General features: G+C 39.8%; 1 protein-coding gene across 32 annotated transcripts in view; it reads left to right on the plus strand.

The window, feature by feature from the left end:
* PKHD1 (PKHD1 ciliary IPT domain containing fibrocystin/polyductin) overlaps window positions 1-19,184 on the plus strand; it is a 513,811-nt gene that overhangs the window by 353,722 nt on the left and 140,905 nt on the right. The window contains exon 62 of one of the 32 annotated variants that reach the window (XR_015722278.1): window positions 11,132-11,196. The exons of 28 other annotated variants lie outside the window; for them this stretch is intronic. Coding sequence is in view for 2 of the 4 variants with exons in the window: in XM_087857032.1 (XP_087713158.1) it covers window positions 18,208-18,248 (41 nt within the window). In the remaining 2 variants the exon portion in view is untranslated. Of the gene's footprint in view, window positions 1-11,131; window positions 11,197-12,623; window positions 14,071-18,207; window positions 19,070-19,184 lie in introns of those variants that run through there. 3 more of the 32 variants (XR_015722277.1, XM_087857032.1, XM_087857034.1) reach the window with 3 other exon arrangements.

Raw genomic sequence — 19,184 nt, forward strand, 5'->3', positions numbered from 1 at the left:
CATTCCCATCTGTTGCCGAAGAACCTTTTCCATCTAGTTCAGCTTAGAATCCCAGCTGAAAAGAAATTTTGTTTTCTCCCAATATCTGTATATCAGGCCTAGGGAAAGAGTGCTAATTCCTATTTGGCCTTTAGGCCTCTTTCAGGACCAATCAATGGGTCCAGAGGAGTGGGGGAATATGATTGGACAGAGCTTGGTTATGGATCCACTCTTAGCCAGAGGTCAGGATCCATAATCTGGAGAAGGAGGAGGGGCAGAGACATTTGGGCAGCCAAACAGGAGCTGTACAGTATGCTACATCCCAAGACCCATCTGAAGAGGGACTTTGTGAAGCTTTTCCTGACCCTGCAGTGGGAATGGGCACCCTTCCCTTGTGCCTCTGCCCATCAATAAATCCAAACCATTCATTGTATTAGTTGTGTATTTACCTTTATTTACACTCCAAGCTTGCTGAAGTTAATGCTTTTGGAATGTTTTCAGATAAATATTGCATCTCCTGTTAGCTCTTCCTCCGAGATTCAGGAGTGTATTAGTGACTGGTATGGAGTGTGTGGTCAAGCTAAATGACCAGAAAGTCATTTCAATTCCATGCCACATTTTATCAGCCCACTTGGGCGAAGCCGGCCCTATTCAGAGAACATTCTAGGTTTTAGCCTTCTGTTGGCCTTGTTATAGAAAAATACTTCAAACAACATGTTGTGTTTCAACAATTTAAGACCAACAGGCCTATAATAATAATCCGTGTTCCGGCAAGTAGGCCTTTACTGACTTTCCTTTTTTATTACTAAAAGTTGATTTTGAAGGATTTTATTATTCAATGGTATTTAAAAAAACCATAATGAACACCCACGTACCCACCATCCATCTTTAGAAGTAAAACATTAAAAACTTAAAAAGATAGTTCAAGCCCCTTTAGGCCCCTCCCTGATTTCAGCTGAATTCCCTTCCCTGTCCCTCCCAGAGATAACTATCTTGAATTTGGTATTTCTTATTCCTATGTATTCTTCATACTTCTTCTTCTTTATTAAGTTTGGTTGCAAAAGAATGAACAAACAAGCTTCTACCCCACACAGGAATATACCAGTAGCAGTGACATTTCTCATCCTGTTATCAGCTGTGTTCAAATGTCTTTCCATATTAGGTCATCCTCCCAAGGAACTGGCATCAAGTCTATTAGTATTGTTGAGTAAATGACATGGACCTGCAAAGAAGCAAAGCGGGAATGTACTCAAGGAGAAAACCCAGCTCCCAATCTTGCTGAGGAAGATAGAATACATCTAGTGTGTGTCTTTCATGTTCCTTATCAGACCAAGTGTTTCTCAACATCCTACTAATAGAATAGCATTTAATTTTAATTCTAAGCATTCCAGGTATCTGGAAGGTCATCCATGATGGACAAGTCAAAATCGTGGAAGTCTTTGAAAGTGATTCGGTTCTGAATTCCTGCTTTCTTTGTATGTAGTAGTAAGAATTGGTTTTTAAAATTGTCTAGCCTTACAGGAACAAGGAGAATGAAGCAGAAGAAGCTTGGGTACATGGCTTTCCCAGTTACTGGCTCTGTGACTTTGGGCAGGTCATTTATATTCCCTTAGTCTAGGTACAATGATACCTGTTCTGCCTACTTTTCATAGTTGCTTTTAGAAAAAAAAAATGAGATTAATTCATGTGGCTCATAAACTGTAAAAACACCATAAATTTAAGGATAATGCCTTTGGTGGACACTGTTCTGTGTCTCATCATGGGGGCAGAAATGATGGACGTGATTTCTCTGCCTGAGTAAATATTTTTTAGACTTGAGGCTCAATCATGAGAACTCCAATTAATTATTTCCATTTTATCTAAGATTTTAGCATTATGAAAAATGGTCTTGTATTCATTTGCTTTGACATATCCCTAGTCCAGAATCCAGATGTCATAATCTATCTACTTACTGATTATGTGAAAAAAGAGGTAAATGTGAATTTTCTCTTGTACTGTAGCTTCAGGAGAGGTTCCAAGGCCTGGGAACACAGCAGCAACAACAAAAAGTAAATAACAAATACTTCACCTTCTAAAGCAAGGTGCTAGAGTTCCAGCTCCATCCATGGAATTTTCTGCAACAATGGAAAATTTTCAATATCTGTGTCATCCAATATGGTAGCCACCAGCCACATGTGAGTACTGAGCACTTGAAATGTGGCTCCTGAGATCAAGGGACTGAATTGTATTTTATTTTATTGTGATCAGTTAAAATGTAAAAGTACAGAACCACAAGTGGTGAGTGGCTTCTGTGTTGGACAGTGCAGACTAAGACAATAGATGTTGATTTTACAGAGGAAGTAGCTAAAACCCAGTGCAGCCTCTGCCTACCTAACCATCATGTACTTCCAGGGTATAGAAGATAAGATAAGCATTCATTGGGAGGTGAAAAAAGACTGTTCTGAGGATCAGGTTACAGATAATTTCATTGTGCTATGAATTCTCCATCTCTTCTCACAGAGGGACAGAGCATAGTGCTTGCCCTCATGTCTCTATCCAAATGAGTTAGTGTTTAAAGCTCCATTAAGAAAGGTTTACAGGCAGAGACTGGTGTCTGACAGGCTGAAGAAGAGTCTGCACATGAGAGACTGGCTAAAGGGGCTGATGCTGAAGAGGGATCCTCTTCCCAGCTTGCTGAGCATAGATGGCCAACACTAGACCAGGTATGGGCCTGCTAGGGGAGAGAATCATGCATCATTTTAACAGAGACCCACCCAGGAGGTGTGAGGTGACCTCAAGTGAGAGGTAGACACCAGACAGCAGGGGCTACCAAAGAAGTCTTAAACAGTCAGCAGGAATAGGCATCACCAGTTGGCAGGCAACTGCAGAATAAATTTCCGTGGAACCCTCAGGAAGACCTAACGCAAAAAAAGACTGTTCTAGAAATCTGCAACACTCAGACGATATCAGTGCTAGATTGTAAATGTTTTGGTAAAGGAAGACCGCTTCTGTCCTGTGTTGCTCTTCCCTCTCTTAACCCAGGCCCCAGGCTCAACCCTGGAGGACCAGCATCTTCATAGTCAGTGGAGGAAGAGAAATCAAGGGAGGAAAATAATGCAAAGCCAACCGCACTTTTTTCCATCACAAATTTCTCAGCCTGAGGCAGACCCAAGCTGAGGGAAGGAAGACGTTTTCAAAGAATTTGAGATTGTATTGGATTGGACTGGAATTCTTCAAATGTGAAAGCAATCAGGAAAGCGATGTCATCTACCTAGGGTTTCATCCAGGACCTGAGAAAAATCATTTGACGGCATGAGTTTAAATGAGAATTGGTTAGGAAACACTAAATTTTCTCTCTTGCACCTGCTGAGCCCAGCTCATTCGATAAACTGATTACAATACTAAGGATAATTGTACATTATTAATGATACATTAATAGTGATGGTGATGAATAGCTAACATTTATCAAGTGTTTACAACCTGCTAGGTACTCTTCTGAGCACTTTGTCTGTTTTAACCCCTCAGCTGGAAATACACATGGAACTGATTCCTCCCTATCTGAGGTAGTTCAGAAAACTGAACTGTTCGAGTTTTTGGAGTCTCACTGGAAGATAAAAATTACACCTATTGCTGTAATAAATATTAATATTTATTAAGCACACTTACCAAGCATTTCACATGCATTATTTCATTTACTACTTTAACAGTGCTGTGAAATAATTATTCATTTCATTCATTTTATGGATAAGTTGAGGTTTAGAGGAGTGAAGTCAATTTGCCTAATGACAAGTCTAGGCTAGGAATCTAGGGCTATTGGGCCTCAGTGTCTTGCTTTTTGTCCATATTCTGCATTGGAGGAAAGGACTAATGCTCACCTGTTTTCTCTTCTTAAAAATAAGTGCATTAATTATAAAGAACAAGAAAATGTCTTGCTCAAGCAAAAATTTAAACTTTAAATTGGTAAACGTGAACATTGCAAAAACACCTTGGGTACTAGTTAATAATTAAATTAGTTTCTTCTCTTGCCCCAAACTCTTAACATTACTATGGAAAAAAAGTGAATACTGAAAATGGCTCAAATTGACAGTCGATCTGTATTACTGCAAATAGAGGAATAACAAAAACAAGGGGACAGCTCTTCATTTCTGACTGCCTTGAGTACTCCTGATCCTTCCAAATCTTCCTCTCCACTTGATTTCATTGTTGCTCTTAAAATGAATTCCAAAACCCAAGAGAGGGATAAGACTCTTACCAAGAAGAAAAGGAAGAAGCTATGCTGTTCTGGTTCAGTGTATTTTGAACTCTTGAAATTTGGGGCCTATTTATACTTCAAGACAAACAGAGATCATGTTAACAATAGCAGATGTTGTAAAGGAAGGATAGAGTTTTTTATAGGCAAATCTATGTGGGGTCAGAAGCAATAGGCTCTTCCTGTGGAGGAAGTCAGATGGGCAGCGGTAGTTTGGCTAGAAAAGAATGGTTATTGTATTACAGTCCAGGCTGAGAGCACAGTGCAGTGCCCATCTCTGTTGGTTGATGCTCGTGCAAATTTGCTACTCCTCACACAATTTTCTGCTTGTCCCAGGCATTACTTCCAAAACTGAGTAGGTGGCTCAAATGCAAGGAAAACATCTAACCATTTTGAAGGAGCTACGAGATGCCTCATATTTGCAAATATGATTGGAAGCATTTATCTGTTCTTCCCCTCCACCACATCTTCTAAATATTAGCATTTAATAAAATACACATTTCTTTCATTTATTTTGAACTCCTTCCAAAGCCAGCAAATACCAGAACCTCAAATGTTATGATAGGATAGGTTCTTTATTGGTTTGTTTTCTTTTCATTCTTTCTGTTTTTACTGTGTGATTCTTTTTCATTATAAATCCTTATGTTTCCAACTCAAGGAGCCTGACTAATCAGAAGGGCTTCCAGCAGAGGTAGACAAATATTCTCAATGCTATCCTGAGACCCTACAGATGCAGATAGCTCTGCTATTCACAGGAAATGAAGAAGTCAGGTCCATCAGAGACGGGGGATTTCCTCTTCAGATAAAGTATGTTAGCTGTTGCATATTACTGATAGAAAGCTCAGGAGTAGAGACAAGATGGTTCCAGATGGTGGGGGAAATGGCCCCTTCTTGTCCTGGATGCCTCTGAAAGCAAAGCCTGACACAGAGGTTATTTATTTGGGAGGTGATTCCAGGGAACAAATGTGGGGGACAGCAGTAGTGAAATGAAGGAGGGAAAGCAACTCAAGATGCCTACAGGAGATACTTGATCTTGTGAGGCCTTCTGAGAACTTACGAAATGTATCTCAGTACTAACCATAGACAAAGAGAGAAGACACAGGACACAGGTTCATGTCTCTGATTGGTCAAAGGTAGCCCCACCTCAAATACTTTCTGGTCACATGTGTGGTGGTTCATCATGCAGTAGCATCAGAAAGACCCAGAGGCAGAAGGCAAGTAGGTCTCTCTTTAGATTTCTCCTGCATAGAACTGAGAGCTATGTCAGTAGCTGGAGAAAGAGTTGACACCATGGAGATTTGAAGCGGCATACAGTTACCCAACATAGGCCTCCTCAAAAAATGGTAATTACAGGGTTGTGGTTCAGAGTTAACTCAGAATGATATGAGTTGAGGCTCCATCTGGATTACTTCCCAGCTGTGTATCTGGAACAAGTCATTTGCTCCTAGCTCCAGTTTTCTCATTTTTTAATGAATGGCATTTGTCTGGTTGTTGTGATGAGTGAGTAAGTCACATAAACTTAGTGCCTAGTGCACTGTACGTACTCAATAAATTCTATCATTGATATTTAATGGTATTCATATTAAACATATATTTGTTGAGTTTGGTCCGCAGCTCAGATCAGTGGTGGCAAAACACTATTTAGAGAAACAAAAAGGAAATTTTGAAGAGATGTAGGATTTTTACCTTTCATTGGATAGCTATGATTCCTGTACACAAGAAGTACAGTACGGACTGCTGCTCTTTTTTTTTTTAATAAAGATTTTATTTATTATTTGACAGAGAGAGAAACAGCCAGTGAAAGAGGGAACACAAGCAGGGGGAGTGGGCGAGGAAGAAGCAGGCTCCCAGTGGAGCAGGGAGCCCGATACGAGACTCGATCCCAGGATCCTGGGATTACGCCCTGAGCCGAAGGCAGATGCTTAACGACTGAGCCACCCAGGCGCCCCTGGACTGCTATTCTTTAAGATGACTCTCAGGCATGAAGATCCCAAAGTTATTCCAAATCATTAAAAAAGGGAATACAATATAAAAAAGATATTTTGTTATTAGGTATGTTTAATTTTATTTAAATTTATGGGAAAAAATTTAAACAGGCCTGTCACTGATTCAAGGAGCCTTTATACACTGCAGGAACATTTGCTTCCTTTGTCCTCCATAAAATAAGGGTGTTGAACTAGACCATTCTTAAAGTTGATTTCAATTCTTAAATTTTATATTTCAAAATAGTTATGTTATCATTCCTGAATATTGATTAGCTGGAATATCTAATTTCTCAGTCATGCTGCCCACGCAAAGTGACTTACTTGTATATGGCATGGACAAAAAGACCTGCTCATAAATATAGTCATAAAATGCAATTATACTGACTGCTCCAAATTCTAGATGGGTTGATTTCCCAATGTTTATTATGTACAATATGGGATGTCTTTTCGCACAATGATCATGTTAGAAAAAAAATAGGCAAATTTCCAGGTCAGTGAACAAAAGCCCATTTTATTCATGATATTCTACAAGCTCAGTATTTTACTAATACTTTTCTGGATTCTGAACACTGTGTGTTACAGGATTCTTCTCCCCATAGGAAGAGTTCTGACGTTTGATACAAAGGCCATTGTGGTTTCTGCTCCCGTGGTCTTAGGAAGCCTCTCTTTCCCAGGGAGTAGGATCTCTGATATTTTTTCCAAGTATCCTAACTTCCTTCAAAGTGGGACACTTTCAAGAGGCAAAGGGGCAACTACTAATAATTTTGCTGGGATGACAAGTATAAATCATCATCGTCCTGAGAGTCACATGCCCCTGAAAGTGCTTCCATGGCCTATTTATAGACACAGTAACATGGAAGCTGTCATTTATTTTCAGTTTCATTGTGGTTATTCACCAATGTTTCCTGGGAATCTACCATGTATGACATCTGGGGATATGGTGTGATAAACAACATGGTACCTGACTTTGCAGAGCTTGGAGGCTAGTGTGAGATGGAGGCATTAAATAATTGCAGTAAGGCATGAGTGTGATAACTGAGGAAGTCCAGGGTGTCAAGAGAGCATCCAGTAGGGGCCCTCAGCTGATGATCTAAGGTAGGGCTTAGCAAACTCTTCTGCAAAGGGTCTAGCAAATATGCTAGGTTTTCACTATTTAAGGCTTTAAGGGCCATATATGGTCTCTCTCCTCCTCCTCCTTATCTTCCTTTTCCTCCTCCTTTTCTTCTTTAAAAATTCTTTAAAAGTTTTAAAACCATTCTTAGCTTGAGGCCTATAACCATTACAAGCCATGGGTAAATTGGCCCATGGGCCATAATTTGTCAATGCCTTATCTAGGAGATCAGGAAAACTTTCTGGAACAAGTGGCATGCAAGCTGAGGTTTGAAATATGAATGAATGAGTTAGCTGGGTAAAGCATTGTAGGAAGAAGGATACGAGATGGAGGGATAACATGTAAAGCACAGAGACCAAAGTGTATTGTATCTTTAAAGAATCAAAAGAGGGGCACCTGGGTGGCTCAGTCATTAAGCGTCTGCCTTCGGCTCAGGGCGGGATCCCGGAGTTCTGGGATCGAGCCCCACATCAGGCTCTTCCGCTGGGAGCCTGCTTCTTCCTCTCCTACTCCCCCTGCTTGTGTTCCCTCTCTCGCTGGCTGTCTCTCTCTCTCTGTCAAATAAATAAATAAAATCTTAAAAAAAAAAAGAATCAAAAGAAACCCAGCCTGGCTGAGAATGCCCCAACATGACACTGAGATGTGAAAGATCAGTTCCTAGAATGTTTTATAATCCATGTTAAGGATTTTAGGCTAGATTTAAATGGTCTAGACAAATTTACAGAGGGTTTTACATGAATGATCAGATCTGCATGGGGCAAGAGAGGTAGCAAGGCGTCCAGGATGGTGGCAAAAGTCCAAAGGAGAGATAATGAGGCAGCATAGGCTGGGATGATGACATGACAAATATATGACTTCAGTGTGATTTGTGAGGTGACTTGGCTGCATTTATTTGTTGATCGATTGAGTGTAGGGAATGAGGACGAGATAGGAGGCAAGCATGACTTCTGGGTTCTTCCTTAAACAACTAGTTTTCTTCCTTAAACAACTAGGTGGCTGGTGGTGACATTGACCGAGAATGAACCCTGGAGGAGGAGCAGGTTTGGAAAATAAGAATATAGTTTTAGACATGCTAAATACAAGGTATATGCTAGATATCCAATTGGTGCTACCCAATAGGGAGTTAGATGTACAGTTCTGTTGTTCACATGAGAGATCAGAGATTTGGAGGTCATCATATAGATGGGAACCAAGACCATGGGACTGAATGAAATTGCATCTGTAGAATAAGAAGAGCCTCCCAATGTTAAAGGAATGGCTAGGCAGGGAAGATCTCACAAAATATACAAGAAGGAATAGACAGACATGTAGGAGGAAAACTGGGATATTGTAGAGAACTGAATTCAAGGAATGAAAGCATTTCAAAATGAATGGGATGGTGCTAGTATCAAATGTTGCAACTAGGGAAAACAAAATAAGGTTTGAGAAGAAATTATTGGATCTAATAACACAGACTTCATTGGTGATCTTGATACAAGCAGTTTCAGAGAAGTGGTAGGGCTGGAAGTCAGACAGCAGTGGATCAAGCAGTGAGTGTGAGTACCTAGAGATGGTGAAAGTGAAACCTTTTATCAAGAAGCCTAACAAGTTGAAAGGTTGGAGGAAAAAGAAAGAAACAGGATGGTAGCTAGAGCTGGATATCAGAATGGGGATAGGGCTTACTAAAATAGGGGATGTCTTGAACATGTTTTAATGTGCATGAGAAAAAGTCAAGAGACAAAGTGATGGTACAGGAGCAAGGTTTTTTGAGAAATCAGGAAGATGTAGGATTCAGAGCACACAGGAATAGGAGCTTCTCAAATGAGGCAATAGAAAGCAGAAAGGATGCATGAAGATGCTGGTCAATTTCTTTTCAGAAGCAATTGACAGTTCAATATTCTTCCTCATTGTGACTCCCAATCTTTTTAATTGAGAGACTGCCCCCACTTTCAATGTCAAAAACCTCATGAGACTGTCACAATAATATTCATTTCTTAATTTTCCATTGATTGGAAAAATACATGTTGACATAAAGCTACTATATATTCAGTAAGTCTTTTAAATGAACATGTTTTAGTAATCACCATACAGCTATGTAAATTTTTAAAAAGGTGGTATTCTATGTGTCAAATACTCTTTTCCAGTCTACACAATGCTTGGTTAGCATATGAATCCTCAGATTCTTTGCAATAATTTTGATAATAATAATTCAACTTATAGTAACTTAGCCATAGCTCAGACCCACAAGCCAGGGTCCTGGGCGCAACTGTTGCTTTTGGGAGAGGCAATCTCACACATAAAAGATAATAGTACTTCCTTGACTTGTAAAGAATTGAAGTGAAATTCATTTTTATTTCAGAGAAGAATCAGATTCACATGTTCCTAGGCATTTCATATAAGAGTTTGGCCAGGGATAGGACTATAGAGAAAAGGCATGAATGGACAGGTGATAAAATGGGACAGAGTTTAGGGACTGAAGAGGAGTATCATGACTGAATAGCTAGGAAGTGGTTTCTGGTGTTTAAATGAGTCTTCTTCCACCTGTTGCACTTGCCCCTCTTCCTCTACATGTTCCTCCTCTCCTTTCTTCTCCCTCTTTTACCAGTAATGTTACATATTTTCTACCAATATAGACCAGTCCTGGAGTGAGATGGGAATTACAGATGGTTTATGAAGTTGTCCCTCATAGGGCTGAGAAAGGACAATCAATTGCAAGTAGAAAGAAAGGTCCTTCTTGGGGCTGCAGTGCCTCTTATATAGGTTAAAAGTGTTTTTTCCAGTTGCTCATGTGCACTTAGGGACATTTATACATTGGGGATGCATAAATTGTGAATGACCTTCCTTCGATATATGAGAAAACAAAACAAGGGTCTATGATCCCCAGATGGAGAACTCGGGATGGGGATAGCAGACACAACAGACAAAATGTAAGTGAGTTGTTTCAATTGTTGAAGAAATATCAAGAGAAGAATGTGTAGAGGAAGAAAAAATTCTATCCATCTTAGTTTCATTGGCTGGGGTCCAGCAAATTAGGTCAACATAAGACAGAGTAACGAGAGAAAAACAAAAAGAAGCCTAGTAACATTACATCACCCACGTACAAGGAGGACTCAGTGATGAGTAACTCAAAAGAGTGGTTAGAACTTGAGCCTATATAGCTTGTTAGCGAAGAACACTAATTGTCTGGAAAAGTAGCAAGACAAAATAAAGGGACTTTGAGCTTCTGGGGTGGAAATTGTGGGAAGGTAAATTTGTGGACAAATTAATGGTAGGCAAGGGTTACACAGTAAAGTTTGATGTGTAGATTCCTCTGGTATCATCACTGGGCTGATAGGGGTCTAGAGTCTCAGATGATTAACTTCAGTCCTTCCTGGTAGGGAGAGGAGAGGTGGCGCCCTTACAGATTGATCTCCTATCTTTAGGCAAAGAGGGGGAATGCAGAGAGCTTTTCTTGTTTCTCCTGCTTCTCAATTGTCTTCAGCTCAAAATAATCAGCATGCCAAAGTGGCATTTTGGGGAGAGGCATATGCTGCTACCTTTCAAAAGTCACCTAGTAACCGCTGTCAGACTTAGATTTCCCCACATCCTTACTTCACTTCTCTGATTGTAATGAGGGAAAATTGCAATTGATTCCTGTAAGTTTGACCCTGGGGCATTTAACATTTTTAAGCACCATCTGTATCTCCTAAGAGACTTCATTTTGATCCAAATTAGTATTAAGTTTATTAAGTTGAATTTTTATTCTTAGAGATTGATAATCTATGTATGATGCCTCTTTCTATGTAGGGCATGGAGGAGGATTCAGCTCAACAGCATCCGTGATTAATATGTGTTCTCTGCCCCTTACAGAACACATGTAGTTTTCTGGCATTACTAGTGACTGAACTGGGGGCCAACTCAGGCAAAACTGTGAGGTAGGCAAAATTTTCTTTGGCATTTACCTTCCTACTTCCTCTTTCACTTTAAGCATCTATCCTGGCCTCATTTCCAGTTCTTACTTAGGTATTTGAACTTTAATAGAAAATTGCTACTGGGGGAAAAAGGCTTCAAGGCTCCACTAGATGGTTCTTTCCCCGCGGACTTTTAGATGGAAACGGGGCCCTGCAGGAGAGGCATTTTCTGGAGAAGGGCAGCCAGGAGTTTGTGCTGTGGGCAGTGCAGGCCTGTCACATGGGGTTCTGAGCGCTAGCTCTGAGACAGAGTCTCTTCTTGTGTCTTCAAACTATTCTTGAGGCCCCTTGACCCTGCACCCCCTGTGGGTACTGCCATATTTTTCTTCATCTCTTCATAGTCGAACATCTTCAAGTAGAAGTCTACCCTCATTGACTCCTTCTTACTTCTCACTCCATCTTTGCCCACCCATTGTTGCTTCTTTCACCATTACTTCATGGAAATTGCACCGGCAAACATCAGCAATTGTAAATTGACCAGATATTTTCTTCCTCTCTATATGATCTCTGCCAAATATGACTCTGAGTCTGCTCCCTGTTTCTTAAAATCCCATCCTCCTTTGGTTTCTTGGCAAGGTGATGTGCTCCCCTGGTTCTCCAACCTCTCAGTTCTAGAGCAACTAGTGGACCCAGGGTTAGGGGTGGGGGTGGGGAAACAGTATCCCACAGCGTTCCCCGTTTCTTGATATGGACAATTAAATTTTCTCAATTCTTTTATCAAGTACTATGCAAACGATATTCAAGACCCCTTCTGACCTGATTGCTGGTCTGGATCCTGTCAAAATGGAAATTTGGGAGCCACCACTGCCCAAGCATTGCCTCCCCCTTATATTCTCCAAATCAATCTTCTTCTATCCGTACCTACACTGTTAGCGATCACTAAAGTTTTGTCAATAACCATCTTCTTTTCCTTTTTTCCCCCCATCCTGACCTTATCAATGCCCTGGCTTTTGACTCTGGGGTCCCAAATTTCTATCTATTCTAGGCTCACATCCCTTCCAGATCTGAATCTCTAACCACCTATCAGATATATCTCCATCCTACCTATTTTAGAATGCTTTATCTTCCACCCTTCACCCCATATTCAGTCTCCCAAATTAGTAGTCATTCTTGGGCACCTTGCCCTCTGAGTGGCTTCCTTCGTACAGTCCCAAAGGCTTGCTAAATCTATCACCCTAATAGCTGTAAAATTCATACTCTTCCATTTTCTCACTACTGCCTTGGTGTGAGCCTTTATCTGAGCGAGAGCGGTAAGTACTGTTCTCCCCTTTACTACTTTAAACCTCTATAATTCTAGCATTTGCACAAGGAAGGAGTGCTTTTTCTAAAATGCAAATCTGATCTGTAAACTTTGGCAGAAACCTGCTAACCGTCTGCCCTTTATTTTACAGAATAAAATCTCTGTTCATTAACATCACATCTGATGTGCTTTGTGATCTAACCACCTTCACAAGACTCTGGCTTCTTCTCCAGGCACCACATCTCTTCACAGTACAACCTTTGGATAGTATGTTCTTCTGGATCATTCTCTTAGTTTCATGACTGTGTCTTATCTACCGATATAGAAAATAGACTCCATGCCAACAGGGATTGTGGAGTGAACTCCCTTTCTGTAGGTGTGGCTTGACTGAAGCACATGTCAGCGGAAGGATGAGGAAAGGCAGACATGTGTCATTTCTCATCAGGTTACTACTGCCTTTAATCAGGACTGGCCCGACTAGCCTGATCCTGAGGTACAAATAACTTCAGAGATGTCCCAGGCACCTTCTAGACTAGGACCATCAGAGCAGAGATGTGAATAACCTCCGTTCCTCAGAAACAGCAGTGCGTCCTAACTTCTAGACCCTTCTCTTTATGGTTATTGCCAGATAAGCTTTCCCGGATTTTAAAAAAAGGTGGACCTTTTGGGGTGGTACAGAGATATGCTAAAGTTGTCATCTGATTAATATCTGAAGAGGAATAGGTTACAAGATTCTTCAACACTTCATCAACCAGGCATGTTGTCACATGTTACGTAGGAGTTCACCACAGACCTTCCTAGGAGAGAGGAGACAGTAGACTTTGGTTTCCTTCTGAATTTATAAAATAAGTATCTGGCTTTGGTGGTTTATTGCCTGTTGTATGCTACATTGGTTTGAAAGATAAAAAAAATAATAATAATATTAAAGATTTCTCCCCTCTTTCTTTTGGCTTGGATTTATATTGAATAATCTGGCGTTTTGTTCATTTGTTCTTTTAAATCCTCATTTTAATTTTTGAGACGTCCAGGGGAAAATTCCCCATTAATTAGAGCCCTCCAATAATCAGAATCTTAATCGTCAGGATATAAAAAAAACTTATTGTGACAGGTGTAGTAAAAACATATCACAAATAAAATACTTCTTGACTCTGTCCTCATTGTCCCTTCTCATTCAGGCAAATTACCTGGAATGTCCATTTCTGTGAAGCGAGACAATGAAAATGGGTCAGAATGGTTATTCAGAAGCAATTCCTAATCAACTAAATATTCTGTGGGTTCAGAGTCCTTGTTATTAAGACTGCAAGGGGAGAAATACACATTTTTAGAAAAACTTCCAACGATATTTTCATAAGCCTTCCATCTGTGTTTATGTAGCACTTTATACAAATGTTTGTGGAGCACTGTATACCTAGTTTTATTGAAGCACACATCATATGCCATTATACTACTTTGTCTATTTGTCTGTCTCCCCTTGAATTTTAGTGTTTTGACGTTAGGGGGCCATTTATTTCTCTTTGTGTCCTCATCAGCGAATTATAGTAAACATTTAATTGATACCTGTTTAACCAAAGGCAACTCCGAGAAAAAAAAAAAAAGAATTTCTGAAAATTCTGAGTCCCAGAGAAAATTTGTACATTGAATTCTCTATTCTTTATAGAGGTTTTAGAGATAAAATATAGAGCCATTACCTTGCTAATTATGTTATCTGAGATATGTAAACCTGATACAAGTTTTGAATTTCATCAAGAAAAAATAGTGGAAATTTGTTTTCTTATTACATAAGTATACATATAATATTCTCAATTTTGCCTCTGTCAGCAAAGCCTAAAATACAGGAAAGGTTTTCTGAGCTCTGTTGTATAAAATATAAGTTTAAGAAATAATCAGCCTGTAAAAATTTCCCTAAAGGAACCTTTTAACGCTAGCATGGACGTTGAAATCTTGAATTCTGCTCATCTACATTTCTGCCTGACCCTTCTTTGGTACCCTATCTGACTTGTCATAGGGCGGAATGCATAATGGATACTTAGTAAAAAGTGGTTAATTGATCTATTTCTCTAACTGCTCGGTTTTAGGAAAACACTTTGCCTTATCCCATTAGAATTTTAATCCATGGAATCCTAAAAATGCAGTGTAAATCCTCATTTATAATGAGGATTAGTTTAAATGACTGGGCTGGACTATGAGGGATATGCTCAGAAATAAACGCTAGAATCGTCAGACAGACTTAACTTTCTGCCAAACATTAGAAGTTGGTGAAATCTGTGAAGGACTAGAGGTTATATCTCAGACAGCCTAAGAGAGTCCTCTGAATTAACACATCAGGCCAAAGGGGTGGGTTTTTGCTTAACTTTCATTTAATCATTTCAAATGCAGCATTACCAGTGATACCAACCATACAAATATGTTTAAAGATCTCAAAACCACGTAAACTACACGGCAAAAGAATTGCATCGGGTAAAATAAAACCCAGAGTGAATGCCTTCGTTCGTTAAGTTTAGCATTTTAGTGAAACTTCTTTTTCCCTTTGGGTGCCAGGGAAGTCCTTGCTAATTTTCACTTGTTAAAAGAGTGCATTTTCCACTGCCTGGATAGGGCGGATTGTATTGTAAATCCTGCCTAAATTTAGTTTGAATAAACCAGTCAAGAATTTAACCTCTGTTTGACAAACTAATTGGCTAGGGGTTTAAAACCATCAGTTATGTAATAAAACTGTATGCAATCAATTAGGGTGAGCTGATTATGTTCAGGCGGCTTCATTTCTGAAGAATCTTGTTAGCAGGAGAGCCCTCTGAGTGCCTTGCCTAACCCTTAGCAAGCAAGTCAGCCTTCTGTATAAGCATGAGGTTTTCAATTCCCCGCCAATTTCACAGGGCTTTCAGGTAATGGGCTGCATTTTACTGAAGGGAGCAATGTGAAGTGCAGGCGAAAGAATGGTTCTGGCATATTATCCTTTCCTTAGTGGATCACGAATGAGCTATTAATGTCTGGTTCCCTCTCTGGATGGCCCAGCAGAGGGGCTGGGTGCAGGGAATTAGGAGGCTGAGGTGGGGGCAAATGCAGTCCCTCTTGGGCTGGCTGTCCTCTGACACCAGGAGGCTGCAGATCTGGTCCAGAGCCAGCAGTCCAGGGGAGTTAGAGAATAAGACCCCTGGGGTGATCCTTAATAATAATGTGGACACTGGGAATCTGGGCAAGAGAGAGAATGTTCCAAGAAAGAAGGTGTGGGGGGGAAGGAGACGGGGTCTGTGGACTCTTTTCAGCAGAGGGGAGAATTAAGTTGTAGCTATCAATGACATTAATAATGTTCTCTGCAGGGGCACCTGGGTGGCTCAGTTGGTTGGGTGTCCAACTTTAATTTCGGCTCAGGTCGTGATCTTAGCTGGTGGGATCAAGCCCCGCATCGGGCTCCACACTCAGCACAGAGTCTGATTGTCCCTCTCCCTCCCCTCACTCTGTCTGTCCCTCTCTCTCTAAAGTAAATTAGTAAATAAAATATTTTTTTTAAAAATGCGCTCTCCATGTATCAGAAGAGGTTTGCTATTTTATTAATTAATTTATTTATTTTTCTCATAATAATATTTTTTTATTATATTATGTTAGTCACCATACAGTACATCCCTGGTTTTTGATGTAAAGTTCGATGATTCATTAGTTGCGTATAACACTCAGTGCACCATTCGTAGTTTTCTTTCTGTTTGCATTCTAGACCTGCTTTTTCCAGAATCGTGCAGTTGAAGGGTTTTATTCAGTTATCAGAATTTGTGTTATATTTTAGTTTCTAATATGCACTAATTTCTCAGAAACACTATTTCATTGTTTGAATTAAAGCACAGCTTTCTATGAGTGAGTACCTGATACCTATGAAACCAAGTGTGTATACGCCTTATGAGGACAGAAGCCAAGTCTGTCCTATCTATGACTCCGCCTAGGATAATAGCTCTTACCAAATATTTGTTGAACGAATGAATGTGGTTCTGGTCTTTATAGCAGCCCCAAAAGCAAGGAGGCCACTTTTATAGTTACCATAGACACAAAAAGAATTAAACAAGTAGTTCAGGGGAATTACAGCTCTTCTGACAAATTACATAGTACAATTTTAGAAGATCTTATAGTTTGAATACAACATTGTATTATGTATCCAAGTACTTCTACAAAACACTTTATTGGAAAATAATGCTATTTCCTAATTGGAGAGCTAGTTGCTTTATATTAAGTACATACTACCTTATAACAGTTGATAAAGATATTTTTTAATAAAGCCATTCTAGCATTCTTAGACTGAAACTGTCAGCCTAGAGTACCAAGTGCTGGTGAGGATGTGGAGCAAATGGAACTCTCATATACTGGTGGTAGGAGCAAAATTACAGAGATACTCTGGAAAATGGTTTGGCAGTGGTTTTTTTTTTTTTTTTAAAGATTTTATTTATTATTTATGTGACAGAGAGACAGTTAGCGAGGGAGGGAGCACAGCAGGGGGAGTGGGAGAGGAAGAAGGAGACTCCCAGCGGAGGAACCCAATGTGGGGCTCGATCCCGGAACGCCGGGATCACGCCCTGAGCCGAAGGCAGACACTTAACGACTGCGGCACCCAGGCGCCCCTGGCAGTGTTTTATAAAGTTATACATTTACTTAACATATTCCCCAGTAATCCTACTTCTGGTCACTGACCCTAGAGAAATGAAAATTTATGTCCACATAAATCCTCTAGACAAATGTTCAGAAGAGCTTTATTTGTGGTCAAAAGCTGGAAACATCCCAACGTCCTTCAACAGTGGTATGGATAAACAAGCCATGGTATATCTACTCAGCAGTAAAAAGGAACAAACTGTTGATATATATTGATATTAATACACATAAGATAGATAATTCTCGAAGACCGTGGGAGTAAGAGACGCCGGTATGAAAAGGCTACATAGTGTATGATTTCAACTATGTGATATTCTGGAAAAGAGAAAACTATAAGGCCAATGAAAAGGTCGGTCACTGGTTACCAGAAGTATGGGCATGGTGAGACTACTATTACAAAGGTGATGCACAGGGCGTTTGGGGGCATGAAGGAATTGTTTTGTATTTTAATTGTGGATACATTATTGAACTGCATGTAAATGAGCACCAAAAGAAAAAAAGCCACCATATGATTATTTAAAAAATAAAATAAAATCTCTCAGCCCATAAGATTTAGGTAATTGTTTAACCAACTGAGACTTACTTACAGTCAGGTGGTAACTTCTCGGGCACAACGCAACTAGATACCATGGGTTTTGAGAGCCATGGGATGGTTGTCTGAGAGTTGGAAAGGTAGAAAGTCAGTTATAGTGTAATTTTTTAAAATTATTTTTTAAATTAAACTCTATGCCCGACGTGGGGCTCAAATTCACAAACTTGAGGAGAGAGTAGCATGCTCTACCAACGGAGCTATCCAGGTGCTCCTAGAATAATTTTTTCAAAAAGACGTAAAATACTATTGTCAAAAAAGGAAACTCTCCTATAATTATTCAAAATTTGAAGCAGAGTTGTGGAATCTTGTTTGAACCCATCACTTTGTTGCCCAGTTATGCAGATATCTCCCTCTGGTGTTTATTCTGGCATTAATTAATATAACAGATTTTGAAAGAAAGATTAGAAATGTGTTATGTTAGACAGAGCCTTGCTTTAAGGGACATGCATATAGATATGCCAGGAAAACTTGGGCGATTTTCTCACTGCTGAGATTTTCTTTTTTTTTCACCCAGTCTGGAGTCCAATGGAAACCACGTATTTATTAAATGATTGATGTTTGTGCTCCTTAAGAACCATGGGAATTACCATCCTAGATCACATCATTAGTCTGCCTAGTCTAACATCTTGCTTCTGGCTTAGGTAATTATCTGATGCTTTTGAGGGACATTTAAATCTTCCTTATAAAGCATTGACCATTGTTTCAAATAGTGTTGATTCTCATTGCTGAGCTGTAGATGAGAAAGCTGGGCTAAAGAGAAACAATATAATACAACTAAGTGCTTTTACATTTTTAAAAGCTAACTTTATTTTGACCATTGGATGATACTGCTGAGATCTCAAATAACAGGAATGCTGTGATACACTTGATCTAATTCTCGAGCATTTGACTTTCTACTCTACTATGAGGCTGCAAAAACTACTAGATACAAATCCTATCTCATCTGATGGATTTTACATGTTCAAAGTCCCATATTTTATAAGAGGAAAAGCAAATAAGCCGCTCTGTATTTGCAATATGACTGTTCAATGCTTTACGTACTATGGTCTCAGAATGAATTACTCCCACACTCTTCCCAGGAGTTATCAAACTGAGAAATCTTTAGTTACTTTTTACCATTTTTCTCTCTGATAGATTGCTTTGATTCCTTAAGAATGAAACAGTTGGGGGCGCCTGAGTGGCACAGCGGTTAAGCGTCTGCCTTCGGCTCAGGGCGTGATCCCAGCGTTCTGGGATCGAGCCCCACATCAGGCTCTTCTGCTATGAGCCTGCTTCTTCCTCTCCCACTCCCCCTGCTTGTGTTCCCTCTCTCGCTGGCTGTCTCTATCTCTGTCGAATAAATAAATAAAATCTTAAAAAAAAAAAAAAGAATGAAACAGTTGAATTGGCTAATAATATCGTTTGATCCTTTTCTGCCTTCCTATCTCCTAGGTAGCTGTTAAATGTAGAGGCATTGTTTTAGGGCCAGCAGCAACTCATTTAGCATCTACA

The sequence above is a fragment of the Ursus americanus genome, chromosome 29 (assembly GCF_024610735.1).
Source record: "Ursus americanus isolate L20-20 chromosome 29, mUrsAme1.1.p, whole genome shotgun sequence".
NCBI lineage: Eukaryota > Metazoa > Chordata > Mammalia > Carnivora > Ursidae > Ursus > Ursus americanus.